Source organism: Salmo salar, chromosome ssa01 (genome assembly GCF_905237065.1).
Source record: "Salmo salar chromosome ssa01, Ssal_v3.1, whole genome shotgun sequence".
Lineage (NCBI taxonomy): Eukaryota > Metazoa > Chordata > Actinopteri > Salmoniformes > Salmonidae > Salmo > Salmo salar.
Window position 1 is genome coordinate 166,101,195 of NC_059442.1, and position 22,327 is coordinate 166,123,521.

The window sequence follows — 22,327 nt, forward strand, 5'->3', positions numbered from 1 at the left end:
CGTTTATCGTGAGTAATTTAGTAAAATGTTAGCGAATTCCCCGGAAGTATGCTAGTTCTGAACGTCACATGCTAATGTAAAAAGCTGGTTTTTGATATAAATATGAACTTGATTGAACAAAACATGCATGTATTGTATAACATAATGTCCTAGGGTTGTCATCTGATGAAGATCATCAAAGGTGAGTGCTGCATTTAGCTGTCTTCTGGGTTTTGGTGACATTATATGCTGGCTTGAAAAATGGGTGTCTGATTATTTCTGGCTTGGTACTCTGCTGACATAATCTAATGTTTTGCTTTCGTTGTAAAGCCTTTTTGAAATCGGACAGTGTGGTTAGATTAACGAGAGTCTTGTCTTTAAATAGCTGTAAAATAGTAATATGTTTGAGAAATTGAAGTAATAGGATTTTTAAGGTTTTGAAAATCGCGCCACAGGCTGCAAGTGGCTGTTACGCAAGCGTCCCACCTAGCCCATAGAGGCTAAATGACTTAAATGTAAATGACTGGCCTTCATTTCTCAGAACAAGAATAGACTGACGAGTTTCAGAAGAAAGGTCTTTGTTTCTGGACATTTTGAGCCTGTAATCCAACCCAACAAATGCTGATGCTCCGGATACTCAACTAGTCTAAAGAAGGCCAGTTTTATTGCTTCTTTAAATCAGCACAACAGTTTTCAGCTGTGCTAGCATAATTGCAAAAGGGTTATCTAATGATCAATTAGTCTTTTAAAATGATAAACTTGGATTAGCTAACACAACGTGCCATTGGAACACAGGAGTCATGGTTGCTGATAATGGGCCTCTGTACGCTTATGTAGATATTCCATATATATATATATATTTTTTAATCTGCCGTTTCCAGCTACAACAGTCATTTAAACATTAACAATGTCTACACTGTATTTCTGATCAATTTGATGTTTTAATGGACCAAAAAATTAGCTTTTCTTTCAAAAACAAGGAAATGTCTAAGTGACCCCAAACTTTTGAACAGTAGTGTGTATGTATGTATGTATGTATGTATGCATGCATGTATGTAACAGTATAGCTTCCGTCCCTCTCCTCACTCCAACCTGGGCTCGAACCAGGGACCCTCTGCACACATCAACAACTGACACCCCACGAAGCATCTTTACCCACCACTCCACAAAAGCCACGGCCCTTGCAGAGCAAGGGGAACTACTACTTCAAGGTCTCAGAGCAAGTGACGTCACCGATTGAAACGCTATTAGCGCGCACCACCGCTAACTAGCTAGCCATTTCACATCGGTTACATATGTGTGTACATTCTGAAGCTGGCTGTGTCACAGTGCTTTTCTAAAAGTGACATCTGCCCCCCATGTCTTAGACGTCCGCCCATGTTTGCTCATCCACTCACACATTCCGTTTTCCCAATAATTGCCGCCAGACTGGAGAAGCACAAGGACAGATTGAATAATATCATACTCGTCCATTCATATCTGTTTGGACCCCTTACAATGGCGAAAGAATGAGGCCTGCTCCTGGCCCTGCCATTCCATGCTTGAGCGTGCCTTGTGTGCTTTTTTTGTTTGTGGTTCATTTTCCTCTGTGCCGTTGTGAAATTGTCGTGAGATAGCGCTTTAGGTCACTATGGCCTCAAGGCCTGTGTGTACCGTATATACGGCCTGTGTGTATGCGTCAAGAGCACTTGTAATGAATGTTGTGTGTGTGTGTGTGGATGCTTGCCTTGTGTGACAGTGTGTGTGTGTGTGCGTACTGAATGTGTCAACTTTTGTCCATCTGTGGGGAGGCCTGTGCCACTGCCAGCCTTCCACCCACGTGCATTAGGATGACAGAGGGAGAGAGATAAAGAGAAAGAGGGGACAAAGAGTTCTTTGAGCTCTGCACTCTCGTTCGGCCCGGTCAGCCAGGGTGGAACTATTCTATCCTGATAGGGAGGAGAGGGGAAACAGATACAGATTTGGAACACGGACAACCTAACAAAAGTCCCTGTTGTCCTATAGCCATGAAAACGCAACACAAATCGCTCACAATGTTTTCCGATCACTACTTTGTTCGGGGAGTAGCTGTGACCGAAAAGAACTTTCTCGCCTTGGAAAAGTATAATTATTGGAACAAATTGAATATTTTTTTTATATAACCAAATTCCTGTCAGCTTGTGATGCTAGTGCAGTGGGAGTTCAGGTAGGGAAGTTGGAGGGGGTTTGTGGTGATGGGAATTTCTCAGCAACAAATAAGATTTTCATAAAGACCAAATGATGATTAAGTCATTTGATGATACAATCAGTGGACTTGTTAGCCAGATGCCTTCAGAAAGTATTCACACCCGTTGACTTTCACATTTTGTTGTGTTACAGTCTGAATTTAAAATTGATTAAATTGAGATTGTGTCACTGGCCTACACACAATACCCCATAATGTCAAAAGAGAATTATGGTTTTAAAAATGTTTACAAATGAATTGTTATGGCAAGCCTGAATGTGTTCAGGAGTAAAACATTTCAACAAGTTACATAATAACATGGAATCACTATGTGCAATAAGTGTTTAACATGCCTCATCTCTGTAACCTACACATACAGTCGAGCAGTGAATTTCAAACAGACTCAACCACAAAGACCAGGGTGGTTTTCCAATGCCTCTCAAAGAAGGACACCTATTGATAGATGGGTAAAAATGTAAAAAAGCAGACATTGAATATCCCTTTGAGCATGATGAAGTTATTAATTACACTTTGGATGGTGTATCAATACATCCTAGTCACTACAAAGATACAGGCGTCCTTCCTAACTCAGTTGCCGGAGAGGAAGGAAAGTGCTCAGGGATTTTACCAAGAGGCCAATGGTGACTTTCAAAAAGTTAAGAGTTTAACCTGTCTGGGCTAGGGGGCAGTATTTTCACGGCCGGATGAAAAACGTACCCAATTTAAACAGGTTACTGCTCTGGCCCAGAAACTAGAATATGCATTTTATTAGTAGATTTGGATAGAAAACACTCTGAAGTTTCTAAAACTGTTTGAATGGTGTCTGTGAGTATAACAGAACTCATATGGCAGGCAAAAACCTGAGAAAAATACAACCAGGAAATGAAAAATCTGGTGCCTGTAGGTTTTTTAAGTCATTGCCAATCGAACACACAGTGACTAAGGATTCATTTTGCACTTCCTAAGGCTTCTACTAGTTGTCAACAGTCTTTAGAAAGTTGTTTGAGGCATCTATGATGAACAGAGACCGAATGAGAAGGCTGGGAAGTTGGTGACCCAGGGAAGGATGTCAGTTCATTGGTGCGCATTCACACAAGAGGTAGCTCTGTTCCAAAACATTTTTCAAGACACTGAAATGGCCCGGTTAGAATATTACTGAATCTTCACGTTCTAAAGGCCCTAAAGATTGATGTTTTACAACGTTTGACATGTTTGAACGAACATAAATAGATTTCTTTTTTGACTTTTCGTCGTGACATTTTCCTCGCGCGTCCAACATTTTGAGTAGCTGACTGAACGCGCAAACAACAGTTATTTGGACATAAATTATGAACTTTATCGAACAAAACAACATTTGTTGTGGACCTGGGATTCCTGGAAGTGCCTTCTGATGAAGATTATTAAAGTGAATATTTCTAATGCTATTTATGCATTTAGATGACAGCTATCTGTATTGCGTAGTGTATTTTTCTGAGCACAGTACTCAGATTATTGCAAAGTGTGCTTTCCCAGTAAAGTTATTTTGAAATCTGTCAATGCGGTTGCATTCAGGAGATGTTAATCTATAATTCTTTGAATAACAGTTTAATATTTTATCAACGTTTATGACGAGTATTTTTGTAAATTGTAGTGCTGATTCACCGGGAGTTTTGGGGGAAATACATTTTCTGAACGTCACGCACCAATGTAAAATGCTGTTTTTGGATATAAATATGAACTTGATAGAACAAAAAATGCATGTATTGTCTAACATAATGTCCTAGGAGTGTCATCTGATGAAGATTGTCAAAGGTTAGTGCATAATTTTAGCTGGTTTTCTGCTTTTGGTGACGCCTGTCCTCGCATTGAAAATGGCTGTGTGTAATTTTTTGTCTATGTACTGTCCTAACATAATCTAACTTCATGCTTTCGCCGTAAAGCCTCTTTGAAATCAGACAATGTGGTTGGATTAAGGAGATGTTTATTTTTCAAATGGTGTAAAATAGTTGATTATTTGAGAAATTGAAATAATTCGATTTTTGCCATCTTGTCAAGCAATCCTGTTACCGGGATGAGAATGGGAAGGGGTCCCATAGAGGTTAATGGCTGTGATAGGAGAAAACGGTTTTAACGATTTAAGATGCTTCTTGTCGTGTACCAGGGATGCAAACTAGTCACCTTTCGGCGAAATTGTGGCCTTAGTTGGTGATGATGCCATCCTGCCTTGCACCCTGAGAAGCACTGGCAGTGCTGTGTATCAGTCAGTAGAGTGGCAGAGACCAGACCTAAAACCAAAAGAGGTCCATCTTTACAGAGATCAGAAGGACGATCTTGTGCTCCAGAATCCAGTCTTCAGGGGAATAACGTCACTGTTTAAGTCCCGTGTGGCTCAGTTGGTAGAGCATGGTGTTTGCAACGCCAGGGTTGTGGGTTCGATTCCCACTGGGGACCAGTACGGGGGAAAAAATGTATGAAATGTATGCATTCACTACTGTAAGTCTGCTAAATGACTAAAATGTAAATGTAAAACTGAGGATGGATCAACATTGTAGTTACTTCACAATACTAACCTAAATGACAGAGTAAGAAAGAAGGAGGCCTGTAAAGAATACAAATATTCCAACACACACATCCTGTTTGCAATAAGGTACTAAAGTAAACCTGCAAAGAAATTAACTTTAAGTTCCGAATACAAAGCATTATGTTTGGGGCAAATCCAAGCATGGTGGTGACTGCATCATGTTATGGGTATGCTTGTCATCGGCAAGGACTAGAGTTTTTTTGTGACAAAAATAAATGGAATTGAGCTAAGCACAGGCAAAATCCTAGAGGAACACCTGGTAGTTTGCTTTCCAACAGACACTGGGAGACAAATTCACCTTCCAGTAGGACAGGAATCTAAAACACAAATATACACTGGAGTTGCTTACCAAGTTGCTTCTTTTATACGTTGCTTAAAATCATCTTGAAAATCTATGGTAGGACTAGAAAATGGCTGTCTAGCAATGATCAACAACCAACTTGACAGAGCTTGAAGAATTTTTTAAATAATAATGTGCAAATACTGCACAATCCAGGTGTCCAAAGCAACCTGTTGGGGATAGGGGGCAGTATTTTCACGGCCGGATAAAAAAAACGTACCCGATTTAATCTGGTTACTACTCCTGCCCAGTAACTAGAATATGCATATAATTAGTAGATTTGGATAGAAAACACCCTAAAGTTTCTAAAACTGTTTGAATGGTGTCTGTGAGTATAACAGAACTCATATGGCAGTCAAAACCCTGAGACAAATCCTAACAGGAAATGGAAATCTGATGTGTGGAAATCACTTCAAACCTTTGCCATTGAAACACACAGGGGCTTATTAATCATTTAGCACTTCCTAAGGCTTCCACTAGATGTCGACAGTCTTTACAAAGTGGTTTGAGTCTTCTATGGTACAAACTGACCCAAAGAGAGGCTGTGGAACTTGGTCACAGGGGGAGGGCCATTTACTACTATGACGCGGCCGCCCATGGCTAGCCTCCCCTTTCGAAACGTTTAGTAAGACAATGCAATCGTCCGCCTTGAATATTATTGAAGCTCTGGTTGAAAAAGGCCCTAAAGATTTATGTTATACAACGTTTGACATGTTTGAAGGAACTTAACCTCTATGGGCTAGGTGGGACGCTTGCGTCCCACCTACTCAACAGCCAGTTGAATCCCGTGGCGCGATATTCAAATACCTTAGAAATGCTATTACTTCAATTTCTCAAACATATGACTATTTTACACCATTTTAAAGACAAGACTCTCGTTAATATAACCACACTGGCCGATTTCAAAAAGGCTTTACAATGAAAGCAAAACATTAGATTATGTCAGCAGAGTACCCAGCCAGAAATAATCAGACACCCATTTTTCAAGCTAGCATATAATGTCACAAAAACCCAAACCACAGCTAAATGCAGCACTAACCTTTGATGATCTTCATCAGAACGACACTCCTAGGACATTATGTTATACAATACATGCATGTTTTGTTCAATCAAGTTCATATTTATATCAAAAAACAGCTTTTTACATTAGCATGTGACTAGCATGTGACTAGCATTCCCACCGAACACTTCCGGTGAATTTACTAAATTACTCACGATAAACGTTCACAAAAAAAAAATTATTTTAAGAATTATAGATACAGAACTCCTTTATGCAATCGCTATGTCCCATTTTAAAATAGCTTTTCGGTGAAAGCACATTTTGCAAAATTCTGAGTAGATAGCCCGGCCATCACAGGCTAGCTATTTTGACACCCACCAAGTGTGGTACTCACCAAACTCAGAATTACTATTAGAAAAATTGGATTACCTTTGTTCTTCGTCAGAATGCACTCCCAGGACTTCTACTTCAACAACAAATGTTGGTTTGGTTCCAAATAATCCATAGTTATATCCAAATAGCGGCGTTTTGTTTGTGCGTTCAAGACACTATCCGAAGGGTAAAGAAGGGTGACGCGCCCGACACGTTTCGTGACAAATTTCAAAATATTCCATTATCGTACTTCGAAGCATGTCAAACGCTGTTTAAAATCAATGTTTATGCGATTTTTCTCGTAAAAAAGCGATAATATTCCGACCGGGAAACCCTGTTTTCGTTCAAAGACCAAAAAATAAAGACATGGTGTCGGCTCGTGCACGCGCCACAGTCTCATTGTTCTCAGATCGACCACTATCCAAATGCGCTACTGTTTTTCAGCCATGGCCTGCAAAGTCACCATTCATCATTCTGGCGCCTTCTGAGAACCTATGGGAGCGTTAGAAAATGTCACGTTATGCCAGAGATCCCCTGTTTTGGTTAGAGATGATCAAGAAGGCCAAGAAATAGTCAGAGAGTGCGCTTCCTGTTTGGAATCTTCTCAGGTTTTGGCCTGCCAAATGAGTTCTGTTATACTCACAGACACCATTCAAACAGTTTTAGAAACTTTAGGGTGTTTTCTATCCAAATCAAACAATTATATGCATATAGTTACTGGGCAGGAGTAGTAACCAGATTAAAATCGGGTACGTTTTTTATCCGGCCGTGCAAATACTGCCCCCTATCACCAACAGGTTAAATATTTTTTTTTTGCACATTCGTGACGACAAGTCCCGCACACTACGGTACATTTTGAGTAGCCTTCGGGAACGCGCTAACAAGAAGGAACTATTGGGACATAAATTATTAACTTTTTCCAAACAAAACTACATTTGTTGTGGACCTGGGATTCCTGGAAGTGCCTTCTGATGAAGATAATCAAAGGTAAGGGAATATTTACAATAGTATTTTTGATGGTTGATGGTTCCAAGATGGCTCTAACATGTATCGCCTAGCCTATTTTTCTGAGCATACCACGTCGTTTATTGCAAAGTGTGATTTCCCAGTAAAGTTATTTTTAAATCTGGCAAAGTGGTGGCATTCACGAGATGTTAATCTATAATTCTTTGAATGACAATATTACATTTTAACAATGTTTTCGAATAGTCATTTTGTAAATTGTAGCGCTGATTCACCGGAAGCATTTGAGGGAAAAGATTTTCTGAACGTCACGCGCCGATGTAAAATGCTGTTTTTATATATAAATATGAACTTTATCAAACAAAAAATGCATGTATTGTGTAACATGATGTCCTAGGAGTGTCATCTGATGAAGATTGTGATAAGAGAATTATCTAATAAAGGTAAATGAATCAATAAACCATGATGAATTATTAGTCATACAGTAGGTTTAATGAATAATCAATGTAGGGATCGATTAGTCTGATTAGTTCCGGAACCACTGGAGAGGGAATGAAATGTGTGTATGCAATTAGTATAGAGAGATAGAGAAGCAGATGGTCAAGGGAGTAAAACCTCAGAGAGTTCCTAACCTTGAAGGAAAGGAACAGGCTGAGCCAGAAGGTGATAAACATTGTGAGAAGTTTATGGGGGTTGCAGGTCACCAACGGATTGTGTGTAAATGCATGTGCGTAAGTAAGCAAGAACTATATAATGACTGTTTTGTTATCCTGACGCCAGAACGTTCTCATGAATAAAGCTACAGAAACCTTTTGCAGAAAGCTGAGTCCTTGCCTAATTATTTTAACCCATTGTCTTACAAACCTTGGGCATTAGTCAAGGCGAATTGATTATTGATTATTATCATCAAGATATTAAATTCCTTCAACAGATTGTCAAAGGTTAGTGCTGCATTTAGCTGTGTTTTGGGTATTTGTGATGCATCTAGTTGCTTTGAAAATGGCTGTGTGATTATTTCTGGCTGGGTTCTCTCCTAACATAATCTAATGTTTTGCTTTTGCTGTAAAGCCTTTTTGAAATCGGACAACGTGGTTCGATTCAGGAGAGGTGTATCTATAAAACGGTGTAAAATAGTCATATGTTTAAGAAATTGAAGTTATAGCATTTATGAGATTTTGTATTTCGCGCGACGCGATTCCACTGGCTGTTGACTTGCCCAGAGAGGAGACTTACCCAGAAAGACTCACAGCTGTAATCGCTGCCAAAGGTGATTCTAACATGTATTGACTCAGGGGTGTGAATACTTATGTAAATTATATATTTACGTAGTTCATTTTCACTACATTTGCAAAAATGTCTTAAAACATGTTTTCACTTTGTCAATATGGGGTATTGTGTAGATGGGTGAGATTATTTTTTTAATCAATTTTGAATTCAGGCTGTAACATAACAAAATGTGGAATAAGTCAAGGGGTGTGAATACTTTCTGAAGGGACTGACTGTACTAAGTAAAGATAGAACAAAGAGGACAGGTGAAATAGAGGTTAAAGAGGGACATTGAAATACAGGTTGTACACCTCAAAGAAAAATAAACACATGAAGATTATACTGAGAAAAAGTGGCGAACCATGCGAAAATGAGTTATTATTACCTTAGGCTGGTTGCACAGATATCGACAGAGCTCGCCGATATACTGGAAGATGGTCACGTCGTATTTTCTACAGTCATTCCAGAACTGTGAGGCTGAGAACTTCTTCTTCAAGACACAGGTAGCGCCTGGGGGAGAGAAAACACAACACACATTTCAAATCACAGAGAAATATAAATCAAAATGTCAGAGATAGAAAGCTCTCATGATCCATATGGGATGGAGGGAGAAAGAATAGAGGGAGGAAACTCACTCAGCTGACTATTCCCTAGCAGGAACATGTTGCTGATTTAGATGTACTATACATACAAGAAGAAGTAGTTAAGTTGCCTCAAATACCGATAAATCCTTAGATTTATTACATCATATTTCTTATAAGCTGTTAATAAATGCTTGACAAATTCTTTATAAATGCCTTATAAAACACTTTATACAGAGACATTAAGTTCAACTTGATAATTGCACGGTTGCCCATACCACTGCCATTGGTTTTTATGCTAGCGGTGCCTAGAGTTATCTGAAGTTTGTAGTGGCTATTTGAAATAAATCAAAGTATGGACTGGAGTTTTTATTGGCCCAGAGACTACTTAAAAAAACATTTAAAAATAAGAGAGAGAGACAGAGAGAGAGACAGACAGACAGAGACAGAGAGAGACAGAGACACAGAGAGAGACAGAGCAGACAGAGACACGAGAGAGAGACAGAGACACAGAGAGACACAGACACAGAGAGAGAGAGACACAGAGAGAGAGAGAGACACAGGTAGACAGACCGAGAAACGCACAGTTCTATGATGATAGTTCAAGGGAGACTAGACAATTATTCTCATTTTATATTGTAGATATCAAGATAAGCTAAAGAATGAGAGACACAGAGAGAGAGAGACACAGAGACAGAGAGAGAGACAGAGACAGAGAGAGAGAGAGACAGAGAGAGAGAGACACAGAGAGAGAGAGAGAGAGAGAGAGAGAGAGAGAGAGAGAGAGAGAGAGAGAGAGAGAGAGATGATGACGCCATTTTGAATTTAAAGTTTTGCCTATTTCATAACACAGGGCTTGTAAAAGCTGTGTTTTTCTACACGAGAGGATCCAGACAAGAAAAAAAAAAAAGGAAAAATAAAATTAATAAAATTAAAAATCGACTAAATAATTCTTAGATCTCTCAGATAGATATATAGGGCAGATACTTCAAAACCTTATTCCTAATTATGTACTTTTTTACTGTGTTTTGCCATGTACAAAATGTGCTTTTCAATGACTTTCTATAGGCTATAGCAGTAAAGGCCAAATTCAATGTTTCATCAAATCATTTTGTAATAAAAAACAAAAAAACATTTCTAAATTAAATAGCTAAACAATTCTGTAAGTTGGCTTAGTAGATCTAAAGGCTTAGACTTGCAGGGTGAGGAACATTAAAACCTAACATTAAAAAAATGTTTTTTTATTTAACTAGGCAAGTCAGTTAAGAACAAATTCTTATTTACAATGATGGCCTACAGGGGGAACACTGGGTTAACTGCCTTGTTCAGGGGCAGAACATATTTCTTTACCTTGTCAGCTCGGGGATTCAATCCCGGGAACCTTTCGGTTACTGGCCCAACACTCTAACCACTAGGCTACCAGCTGCCCCCATTAAGTTGTAAAATACTGAACTTCCCCCTTTAATTGTACAGCCATTACCATGACGGCAAGTTAGGACAGCATTTAACATTAGAACCACTAAAGCAGTCATTTTGACTGCTCATAATTGAACACTTTTAAGCATTTTCTTTGTTTTTACATATAGCCTACAGTAACAAAGTAATGAAAATGCTATAGCTTTATTTGAAATAAAATACAAAATCGTATTCTAAATGTTACCCAAGGCCTTCATAAACACAACCAAATGATTATTTTTGCGATAGCATATATGAAATATAGGTCCATTAACTACACTGTTAAGAGTGTTGCAGTCAGAATGACTGCTCATTAGCTTGAAGGGGCGTCCGCAAGGCCCAGCGGTTGAGAGTAGCCTAGTAGGTAACAGCTTGTTTTTAAAACAGTCAAATTTATATAAAACCACACTTTTATGGACTTTATTCATGAATTATATCAAATGCAACAATTTCAAAGATTTTACTGAGTTACAGTTCATATGAGGAAATCAGTTAATTGAAATGAATTAATTAGGCCCTAATCTATGGATTTGTGGGCAGGGGGTGCAGCCATAGTGGGCATAGTCCCACCCACTGGGGAGCCTGGCCCTTTTTTTACCCACTAAAGGGCTTTATTACAGACAGAAATACTCCTTGATATGCCACACCCAGGGCTGTAAACATTTGACCATAACATTTGAGAGAAATAAGCCTTTTGTGGGTATGGAACATTTCTGGGATCTTTTATTTCAGCTCATGAAACATTGGACCAACACTTTACATGTTGCGTTTATATGTTTGTTTTCGCGTAATATTGTCAAACACTCCTACCACCCAAGTCATAGCCTGTTCTCTCTGCTACCGCATTGCAAGTGGTACCGATGCACCAAGTCTGGAACCAATAGGATCCTGAACAGCTTGTACCCCCAAGCCATAAGTGCTAAGTAGCATTGACTCTTTTTGCACTTACGTTTTTTTGACTCATCACATACGCTGCTGCTACTGTTTATTATCTATCCTGTTGCCTACTCACTTTATTTCTAGTTATATGTACTTATCTACCTCAATTGACTCGGTACTGGTATCCCGTGTATATAGCCATGTTATCGTTACTCATTGTTCATTTATTATTACTTTTCTATTTTTTCCTCTGCTGGGAAGGGCCCATAAGAATTTCACTGTTAGTCTACACCTGTTGTTTACAAAGCATGTGACAAATAAAATTGGATTTTATTTAAAAAAAAAATTACATATATATTTTTTGGACCAATCACAAGTGGGGCACCGCCCCTAACGCCTTCATGTACAGGCCGCCATTTGAGTTCTTCAAACACAGAGCCAATAGTAAACCCTCACTCTCCACACAGCCTATAGTAAACCCTCACTTAGAACAACAAGTGGTGCCTAATCGAGGTCCTTCAGAGATAAGAGGTAACAAAGTGCCAAGTGTTGTGTTCCACACTGAGTAAATATGCAAAAAAAAAAAGTTGACTGAGTGTTATCGACAGGTCCTTGACCTGTCCCAGGTTTTCCAGACAGCAAATGTGTGTTGTGAGGAAGTTGTACTGTCAACTTTGCTGTTACTTGGAATAAATGTGCACCAGTCAAAAATAAAAATAAGTCTGAAGCCACCATAGTATTGAGAAAGCCCATTTTGTATTTTTGTGTTTACATATTCTGCTTGAAGTTACCATACTGTCCTCCAAATCTGTGAAAATCATTCACAAATGACAAATCATTTCCAACCAGCAAAACTGTAGCCACAGCCGGTTACTGTCGGTCAACTTACAACCACAAAGGGCCCGAAACTTTCCCTGAGTGGATGTCATCACAATAACGGTCTATTGGGTAGCAACTTGCTAGTGTACATGATGTGCCCGTTTGCTCGTCCTGCTCTGAAAGCATTAACTGAGATGCTAATTGAGGAGAAATTAAGGATCAGCTGTGGTCGCCCCAGTGATTGCAGAGGCATTAGAAACAAAGAGACAGCATGCGTCCAAAAATCGCACCCTATTCCCTATATAGTGCACTACTTCTTAACAGGATCCATAGAGTTCTGCTCAAAAGTAGTGCACTATATAGAGGGAATAGGGTGCCATTTGAGATACACACCAGGAAGCACTCTTGAAACAGGACTCGGTATAGTAACAACACTGATGCAGGAAAGACAAATGATGGTTTCTACCTTACGCATGTAAATCAGAATTCATAACGAGTGTGGGAATAAAAATAATGATTTCACATTGCCCTGGCTGTTACTGTCTATATTTAAATATATTGACTGTGGACTGCACGCGTCTCTAGATAACATCAGTCGAGAGTTGTTTAATGTAGTCATGTACATCATTGTAGCCGTGTCCTAACATAGCCTTAATTCAGACAACTTTTCATTAAGAAACAAACCTACTGTATGGTGTATTTGTTATGAAACATTTGGACAGGAAAAAGTGAATGTCTCAACAAACCATCTTACACTGACTGAACAAAACATTAAGAACAGTTTCCTAATATTGAGTTGCACCCCTCTGCCCCCCTTTTGCCCTCAGAACAGCCTCAATTCGTTGGTGCGTGGACTCTACATGGTGTTAAATATTTCACAGGGATGCTGACCCATGTTGACGTCAACGCTTCACACAGTTGTGTCAAGTTGGCTGGATGTCCTTGGGTGGTGGACCATTCGTGATATACATGGGAAACTGTTGAGCATGAAAAACTCAGCAGCGTTGCAGTTCTTGACACAAACCGGTGGCACCTACTACCATACCCCGTTCAAAGGCACTTAAATATTTAGTCTTGCCCATTCACTCTGAATGGCACACAAACACAATCTAAAGTATTTGATCCCCTGCTGAATTTGTACGTTTGACCACTGGCAAAGAAATTATCAGTCTATAATTTTAATGGTACGTTTATTTGAACAGTGAGAGACAGAATAACGACAAAAATAACGAGAAAAACGCATGTCAAAAATGTTATAAATTGATTTGCATTTTAATGAGGGAAATAAGTATTTGACCCCCTCTCAATCAGAAAGATTTCTGGCTCCCAGGTGTCTTTTATACAGGTAACGAGCTGAGATTAGGAGCACACTCTTAAAGGGTGTGCTCCTAACCACAGCTTGTTACCTGTATAAAAGACACCTGTCCACAGAAGCAATCAATCAATCAATCAGATTCCAAACTCTCCACCATGGCCAAGACCAAAGAGCTCTCCAAGGATGTCAGGGACAAGATTGTAGACCTACACAAGGCTGGAATGGGCTACAAGACCATCGCCAAGCAGCTTGGTGACAAGGTGACAACATTTGGTGCGATTATGCGTAAATGGAAGAAACACAAAAGAACTGTCAATCTCCCTCGGCCTGGGGCTCCATGCAAGATCTCACCACGTGGAGTTGCAATGAGCATGAGAACGGTGAGGAATCAGCCCAGAACTACACGGGAGGATCTTGTCAATGATCTCAAGGCAGCTGGGACCATAGTCACCAAGAAAACAATTGGTAACACACTACGCCGTGAAGGACTGAAATCCTGCAGCGCCCGCAAGGTCCCCCTGCTCAAGAATACATATACATGCCCGTCTGAAGTTTGCCAATGAACATCTGAATGATTCAGAGGAAAACTGGGTGAAAGTGTTGTGGTCAGATGAGACCAAAATGGAGCTCTTTGGCATCAACTCAACTCGCCGTGTTTGAAGGAGGAGGAATGCTGCCTATGACCCCAAGCACACCATCTCCACCGTCAAACATGGAGGTGGAAACATTATGCTTTGGGGGTGTTTTTCAGCTAAGGGGACAGGACAACTTCACCGCATCATTTGACGGGGCCATGTACTGTCAAATCTTGGGTGAGAACCTCCTTCCCTCAGCCAGGGCATTGAAAATGGGTCGTGGATGGGTATTCCAGCATGACAATGACCCAAAACACACGGCCAAGGCAACAAAGGAGTGGCTCAAGAAGAAGCACATTAAGGTCCTGGAGTGGCCTAGCCAGTCTCCAGACCTTAATCCCATAGAAAATCTGTGGAGGGAGCTGAATGTTCGAGTTGCCAAACGTCAGCCTCGAAACCTTAATGACTTGGAGAAGATCTGCAAAGAGGAGTGGGACAAAATCCCTCCTGAGATGTGTGCAAACTTGGTGGCCAACTACAAGAAACGTCTGATCTCTGTGATTGCCAACAAGGGTTTTGCCACCAAGTACTAAGTCATGTTTTGCAGAGGGGTCAAATACTTATTTCCCTCATTAAAATGCAAATCATTTTATAACATTTTAGACATGCGTTTTTCTGGATTGTTTTGTTGTTATTCTGTCTCTCACTGTTCATATAAACCTACCATTAAAATTATAGACTGATCATTTCTTTGTAAGTGGGCAAACGTACAAAATCAGCAGGGGATCAAATACTTTTTTTCCCCCACTGTATGTCTCAAGGCTTAAAAATCCTTCTTTAACCCGTCTCCTCCCCTTCATCTACACTAATTCAATGGATTTAATAAGGGATCATAGCTTTCACCTGGATACACCTGAACAGTCTATGTCATGGAAAGAGCAGGTGTCCTTAATGCTTTGTACACTCAGTGAATATCTATCATACAGACCTGCGTTCAAATAGTATGTGTTCTTTCAAATACTTAAGCTGAGTTTGATTGAGTGCAAAGGAACCAATAGAATATCCCATCTGGCACTTTAGGGGAAGAATGAGTCGTTTTGGAAGCTGGGGATGATTAGGTGGCCATGATGGTATGAGGGCCATATTAGACATTTATCCAGGACACCGGGGTTAACACCCCTACTCTTACGATAAGTGCCATGGGATCTTTAGTGACCACAGAGAGTCAGGAAACCTGTTTGAACGTCCCATCCGAAAGATGCACCCTACGCACTGAAGGGCAATGTCCCCTTCACTGCCCTGGGATATTGGACTCTCCTTAGACCAGAGGAAATAGGGCCCCCTACTGGCCCTCCAGCACCACTTCCAGCTAGATCTGGTCCCCCATCCAGGGACCGACTAGGACCGACCTTAGTTTCAGAGTCAAGCAAGCAACGGAATACAAGGTGGTATGCTGCTGGCGGAAGGAAGGAAATATGAAAGTAAGGAAGGACAGAAGGAAATATGAAAAGGAAGGAAGGAATGATGCATCTTTAAAGTATTTGAACAGAGCCAATAGAGAGTGTTCTAAAGCCATAGTGGTGCCCTTTACCCATCTCGATGGTTCCCCCGACGCCGATGAGAGAGGCTGCACTGTGGTAGAGAGGCAGGGGGATGTAGATCACGTCATCTTCAGACCCACCGTAGGCCCAGAACCCTGCTGCAGCCTTCAGGGACTGGAGGTGTGTGATGACCGCAGCCTTAGGCAGACCTGCAACAACAGACACAACCGATCAACCAACATTACGACAACCACGGGAGAATGCTATTCACACACACACACACACGTTTTCACGTAAGGCTCATCACTCTTAGCCCCATCACTCTTAGCCCCTCTTTACTGTCTTATTGTAGGTGTAGGGTGAAGTTGCTGCTAGACACTGATCTTGGGTCAGTTTAGTATTTTCCCCTCTAATGGTTAAGGTTTGCATTGGGGGAGGGGAAGCTGATCCTACAGCTGTACCTAGGGGAAACTTCACCCCGGTGTGTGGTGGCTGTTCACCGACAAAATGGCTCCTGTGTGTAACATATTTCAATATGAAAGCGGAGTCTGATCCTCCTCTTGGGAACATGCCATAATGTAGACAAATCAAATAAACGCCTACACGTCATAAAAATACCTACCCCAACTTATTTAATTTCTAAATGTCATGCAGACTGCAATATCCCTATCCAACTTTGAAAATGTCTCTTATAATAATAATAATTGCAGAGCGACTGTATTATTAACCACATCCTATCTGAATTGACCTTGTAGAATGGCCACGATGAAAGGACATGGGAGTAAATCAATACAACACATTATATACAAAGTGAACAGAGGTCCGATATCACTGCATCGTTCCACTGTGGTACAGGATGGTCCGATATCACTGCATCGTTCCACTGTGGTACAGGATGGTCCGATATCACTGCATCGTTCCACTGTGGTACAGGATGGTCCGATATCACGCATCGTTCCACTGTGGTACGGATGGTGATATCACTGCATCGTTCCACTGTGGTACAGGATGGTCCGATATCACTGCATGTCCACTGTGGTCGGATGGTCCGATATCACTGCATCGTTCCACTGTGGTACAGGATGGTCCGATATCACTGCATCGTTCCACTGTGGTACAGGATGGTCCGATATCACTGCATCGTTCCACTGTGGTACAGGATGGTCCGATATCACTGCATCGTTCCACTGTGGTACAGGATGGTCCGATATCACTGCATCGTTCCACTGTGGTACAGGATGGTCCGATATCACTGCATCGTTCCACTGTGGTACAGGATGGTCCGATATCACTGCATCGTTCCACTGTGGTACAGGATGGTCCGATATCACTGCATCGTTCCACTGTGGTATGTTGATCTTCAACGTCAACATTCAGACATATGAACCAAAAGATGTTCAACCCATTCAAAGTTAAGAGTGGTGTGTTCTACAGTCAAGAACGAACGGCTCCACTAAAACACAACACTAGCAACATGATGTTGTTTCAGGTACACCTGTTGATTCATATTTCTGTCAGGGAAAGTTCTATGAACAGGAAATAAATCATTATTTTATTCAAACATGAAAAGGACCTGGCTTTAGCCCTTAATCCCACTTCTATTCCCATCTTGTATAATAATAATAATCTCTTCGCCCCAAAGACACCCTATTCCCTATATAGTGCATTACTTGACTTTAACCCTATGGGCCCAGGTCAAAAGTAGCGCACTATAAAGGGAATAGGATACCATTTGGGACACATTCCATGTCATTATTGACCTAGGCAACCTAATTCAATTTTATTATTTACAGGGACCCCCCCATCTAAACCCTGTGTTAGTTGAGTCTTACTAACCAGGTTATCATACAACCTTTTTATGCGAGTAAAGTACATGCTGGATAAAAAAAAGAAAAAAGTCACGACAGGCCTGATGGAAACAGAAAATATGTAAGTAAACTTTCCAAATGTCAACACAATAAAATACGCTAGACAAGGTGGGATCTTTTTGTGTCTATAAAATGTATTATGCGAGAAATGGCGGTAGAAACGCTTTTATGCGCAAGTATTGATATAATAACCATAATATCGAAGCAAACTTGGGAGTCGTGCAATGATATGTTGTGTGGTCCTCCCACTACGACTTGGGAAACCATGCAGTTTATTAGGCTACAGATAAGTTATGATGAACTTAACAGGGTGATCGAAGTGCACCGTGATGAACATGATGCTCCTTTCCAATAAATATCAAGGGTCTTATTCTGGTGACATGATGATTGATGCTTGACTGTCGTTTGATAAATAATCTTGCTCTTTTGTCCATAATAATCTCATCATAAAGGCTATACCCACCCTGTATCTGTGAGCTGTTGGCTAGAGAGCATGTGTCAAGACAATAGTGGGCACATTCGCTATATAACGCAATATTTTTTGTGACAAAACAATCAGTAGAATTAAAAATGTTATCGAAACCCAGCAATTCTGTATTTTTATTCGGTACATTGGAATTTAACCACAAGTCATTTTTATGTCCAATACGTCATCAAGCACAGCCATTTGAGTCCATTTGATGGAAACACATATCTGATGGGAAAATGCACATTATTATTATTTATTTTTCACCCCCGTTTTTCTCCCCAATTTCATGGTATCCAATTGGTAGTTAGTCTTGTCTCATCGCTGCAACTCCCGTACAGACTCGGGAGAGGCGAAGGTCGAGAGCCGTGCGTCCTCCGAAACACAACACAACCCAGCCAAGCCGCACTGCTTCTTGACACAATGCCCACTTAACCTGGAAGCCAGCCACACCAATGTGTCAGAGGAAACACTGTACACCTGGCGACCATGTCAGCGTGCACTGCGCCCGGCCCGCCACAGGAGTTGCTAGTGCGCGATGGGACAAGGACATCCCTGCCGGTCAAACCCTCCCTAACCCAGACGACGGACAACGCAGGGGCCAATTGTGCGCCGCCCCATGGGCCTACCGGTCGCGGCCGGCTGCGACAGAGCCTGGACTCGAAACAGGATCTCTAGTGGCACAGCCTTAGACCAATACGCATATTATTTTTATGTTGATTTTTGAATCTTTGCATGAAAATCTGTCGCCAATTGGATGGAAACCTGACTGAGAAACAAATTCAGTCACGAGAGTTTAGTCTGACCTCCCTCAAGGACAATCAGCTTGTTTAGCAGGGGTGAAAGAGGTGGTTTCCCACCAAAAAACTAAAACAACGCAACATAGTGATGATTTAGGGTGATGTTATACTAACAATCCCGTACATACTAATGGGCCTCCTCAGAGGAAAACAAGTGCTAACTAATGAGTCATTCATTTAATTAACATGCAACTAATAAGTGATTAATATGCAACTAAATAGTAATTAAAAGGGGAAGTTCAGAATTGAACTTGAAGGTGATTTGGCCCCCATCACTTCCATTGACTGTTTGCTAGTGGTGGCTAAAGATAGCTGAAGTTTGTAGTGGCTGTTTAGAAAACCAAACTATGGTTTACAGTTTCTCTTGGCCCATAGACTACCTTCAAGTTGAGGAACCATCAAACGTCAAGTTGTAAAATCTTGAACTTCCCCTTTAACGTATAACTAATGACAAATGAACATGTAATAGACGCACCAGTGGTCCCTGAAGTGAAGATGTAGAGGGTGGCGGCCTTGAGGGAGGTGGCAGCCCTCAGGGCAGGCGGGGTGGGCTTGTCCGACGCCTGGTCCATCTTATCTAGCAGTGTCTGGACCTCCGTGTGGCTGCTCTCGTGCTTCATGGCCCACACCGAGATGCTGTCCTCCAGGAAGCTGGGCAAGATGTCCTCCAAGGAATCCAACAGGTCTGAGAGGAATAATAGTAAGTGAATGAGTTATTCAATAGGGTGAATCACTCAATAATTGCCTCGTCCAGGCAAGACAGCCCAAATGGATCTGGGACTAGGTTAAATAAATGTAAGGGGTTGCATCTGGACACTAATGCTGTACCATTATGTTCAACGCATATTGTCAAGTGTTGCATGTTTCCTCCATTGACATCAATCCGTTATCCTGTGTGTGAAATGCATGACAATCTCAAATGAGGATTGTATACTGTCAAAGTATGTTAAATGACATATTGTCACTGATGATGGACACCTATGCCAGAAAGTGTATCAGATTAGACCTCTGAGTAAGCACAGAAGCATTGAAGAAACTAGTAAAGTAGGAGTGAGTACAGGGAGGAGAGATGTTCCCAGCAGGTTTAGGATGTTGTCATCCTAAATTTGGTCTTTAGCCAAGGGGACTTACAGTTAACAGATTTCTAACGAGTGGCCCATGGGAGGTGGTCAGAGAACTGGCTGTATGGTGCCAGGACAACAACCTCTCCCTCAACGTGAGCAAGACAAAGGAGCTGATCGTGGACTACAGGAAAAGGCAGGCAGAACAGGCCCCCATTAACATCGACAGGGCTGTAGTGGAGCGGGTCGAGAGTTTCAAGTTCCTTGGTGTCCACATCACCAACGAACTATCATGGTCCAAACATACCAAGACAGTCGTGAAGAGGGCACGACGAAACCTTTTCCCCCACTCAGGAGACTGAAAAGATTTGTCATGGGCCCTCAGATCCTCAAAAGGTTCTACAGCTGCACCATCGAGAGCATCCTGACCGGTTGCATCACAGCCTGGTATGGCAACTGCTTGGCATCCGACCGTAAGGCACTACAGAGGTAGTGCGAACGGCCCAGTACATCACTGGGGCCAAGCTTCCTGCCATCCAGGACCTATATAATTAGGCGGTGTCAGAGGAAAGATAATAAAATTATCAGATTCCAGTCACCCAAGTCATAGACTTTTCTCTGCTACCTGAGCACCAAGTCTAGGACCAAAAGGCTCCTCAACAGCTACTACCCCCAAGCCATTAGACTGCTGAACAATTCATAAAAATGCATAAATTGTCCAGTGGCAATTTTTATGAATTGTTCAGCACTCTAATGGCTTGGAGGTAGTAGCTGTTGAGGAGCCTTTTGGTCCTAGACTTGGTGCTCCGGTACTGCTTGCCGTGCGGTAGCAGAGAAAACAGTCTATAACTTGCAACTCCAGGGTTGTTAGTTCAATTCCCACAGGGGGGACCAGTACAAAAAAATAAAAAACGTACTCACTACTGTAAGTTGTCCTGGATAAGAGCTTCTACTAAAAAATGTTAGTTGTCTATGATGAAGACATTAATTGCAGATCATACAAAGTGTATGGGCCATTTAGAATTATAGCATAAATGGTAATAGCATTATGAACCAGACTGCTTTACACATGGTTTTGTGTGTCTGGGAAAACCAGACCATAATGTATAGGAATACAATTTACATTGACGGTGCATTTGACCTAGTCACCTTTATAAGGTTCATCCTTGGTAACATGGCCATATGGACTTAACAAGCTTACTCATGTTGATATGTGTCGTTGTCAACGACTGTGTGTAGGCAAAAATTCCTAACACCAATAGGACTTCGTAGAATTCAGTGGGAGTATACACAAGCACATTTGTTAGAGCATCCCCGTTTCACAACACTGTTTCAGCTCGTAAGGCTTCTGGAAAGAATGACAGATAGCTGGAGCGTTCCAGGCGCTCAAAACATATCCGTTGTGGGCTACAACTATGGGAACAATGTTTTTCCATTAGTCTTTGGACACATTTAAAAAAAATAATAAATATAAACAAAAAAAAAACACAATACGGCGGTCGTGTGGTAGGCTAATAACGGTTATTATCTAATTATTATGTCACACTACCGATTGGCCGACAACAACCTACGCGACATGGATCAACTGATAAGTAGACTATATTAAATGTTTACCTGCACCAACAACAAGAGTCTTGGCCCCACAGCAGTTGAAACAATGTAGCAACGATCTGGACTTAATGTTTGTGTTAAGAAAAGCCACTGAACATCCGAGTTTGATCAATCCGAACCAAACACAGATGAAGTCGGGCTCATTGTTCATCAGAAGCGCAACGGAGTCCCCTTTCTTCAACGTGCCCTGCTCGAGGAAGACATTCGCCAATTTGTTGCTCCGCTCGTTAATGTCTTGATAGGTGTACGTTATTCCCTCATATATAAGGAAAGGTTTTGTGGGAATTCGCTCTGCCTGTTGGACGAATCTGTCAATGACAGTGACAACATTTGAAGTAATTTTGAATATCTCCAGACGTGCGCCGTATCGGATGACTTTCATTAAATAAAAAACATCTTTCCAAAAGTAAGGGAAACACAGTTTCTGTACAACGTGCAGGGCGAAAATACCAGCCACGAGAGCTGTCACCCATCCCAACGAGAAAAACATCGCGCAGGTTCCAAACCAATTCCTTAGAAAATTCTAGAATAAGACAATGTTAGAGACGCCGTGGATGTCACTGTCCCGAGCAATGCATTGTAAGAAAATGATGTAAAGGAGAGCAGCGAATTCAGTTCAAGTCTTAGCTGGCTCTCTGAACTTATGAAACGCACATGGAACCATGTGACTCTT

The 22,327-nt window shown here is 41.2% G+C and overlaps 1 protein-coding gene across 1 annotated transcript in view; it reads right to left on the reverse strand.

The window, feature by feature from the left end:
- Positions 1 to 22,327, reverse strand: part of slc27a6 (solute carrier family 27 member 6) — a 44,987-nt gene extending 22,660 nt beyond the window's left edge. The window contains exons 1-4 of the mRNA XM_045693823.1: positions 21,658 to 22,327; positions 19,458 to 19,667; positions 15,899 to 16,057; positions 9,069 to 9,193 (exon numbers count right to left, since the gene is read on the reverse strand). Of these exons, the coding sequence (XP_045549779.1) occupies positions 9,069 to 9,193; positions 15,899 to 16,057; positions 19,458 to 19,667; positions 21,658 to 22,144 (981 nt within the window). The 5' untranslated portion in view covers positions 22,145 to 22,327. The remainder of the gene's footprint in view (positions 1 to 9,068; positions 9,194 to 15,898; positions 16,058 to 19,457; positions 19,668 to 21,657) is intronic.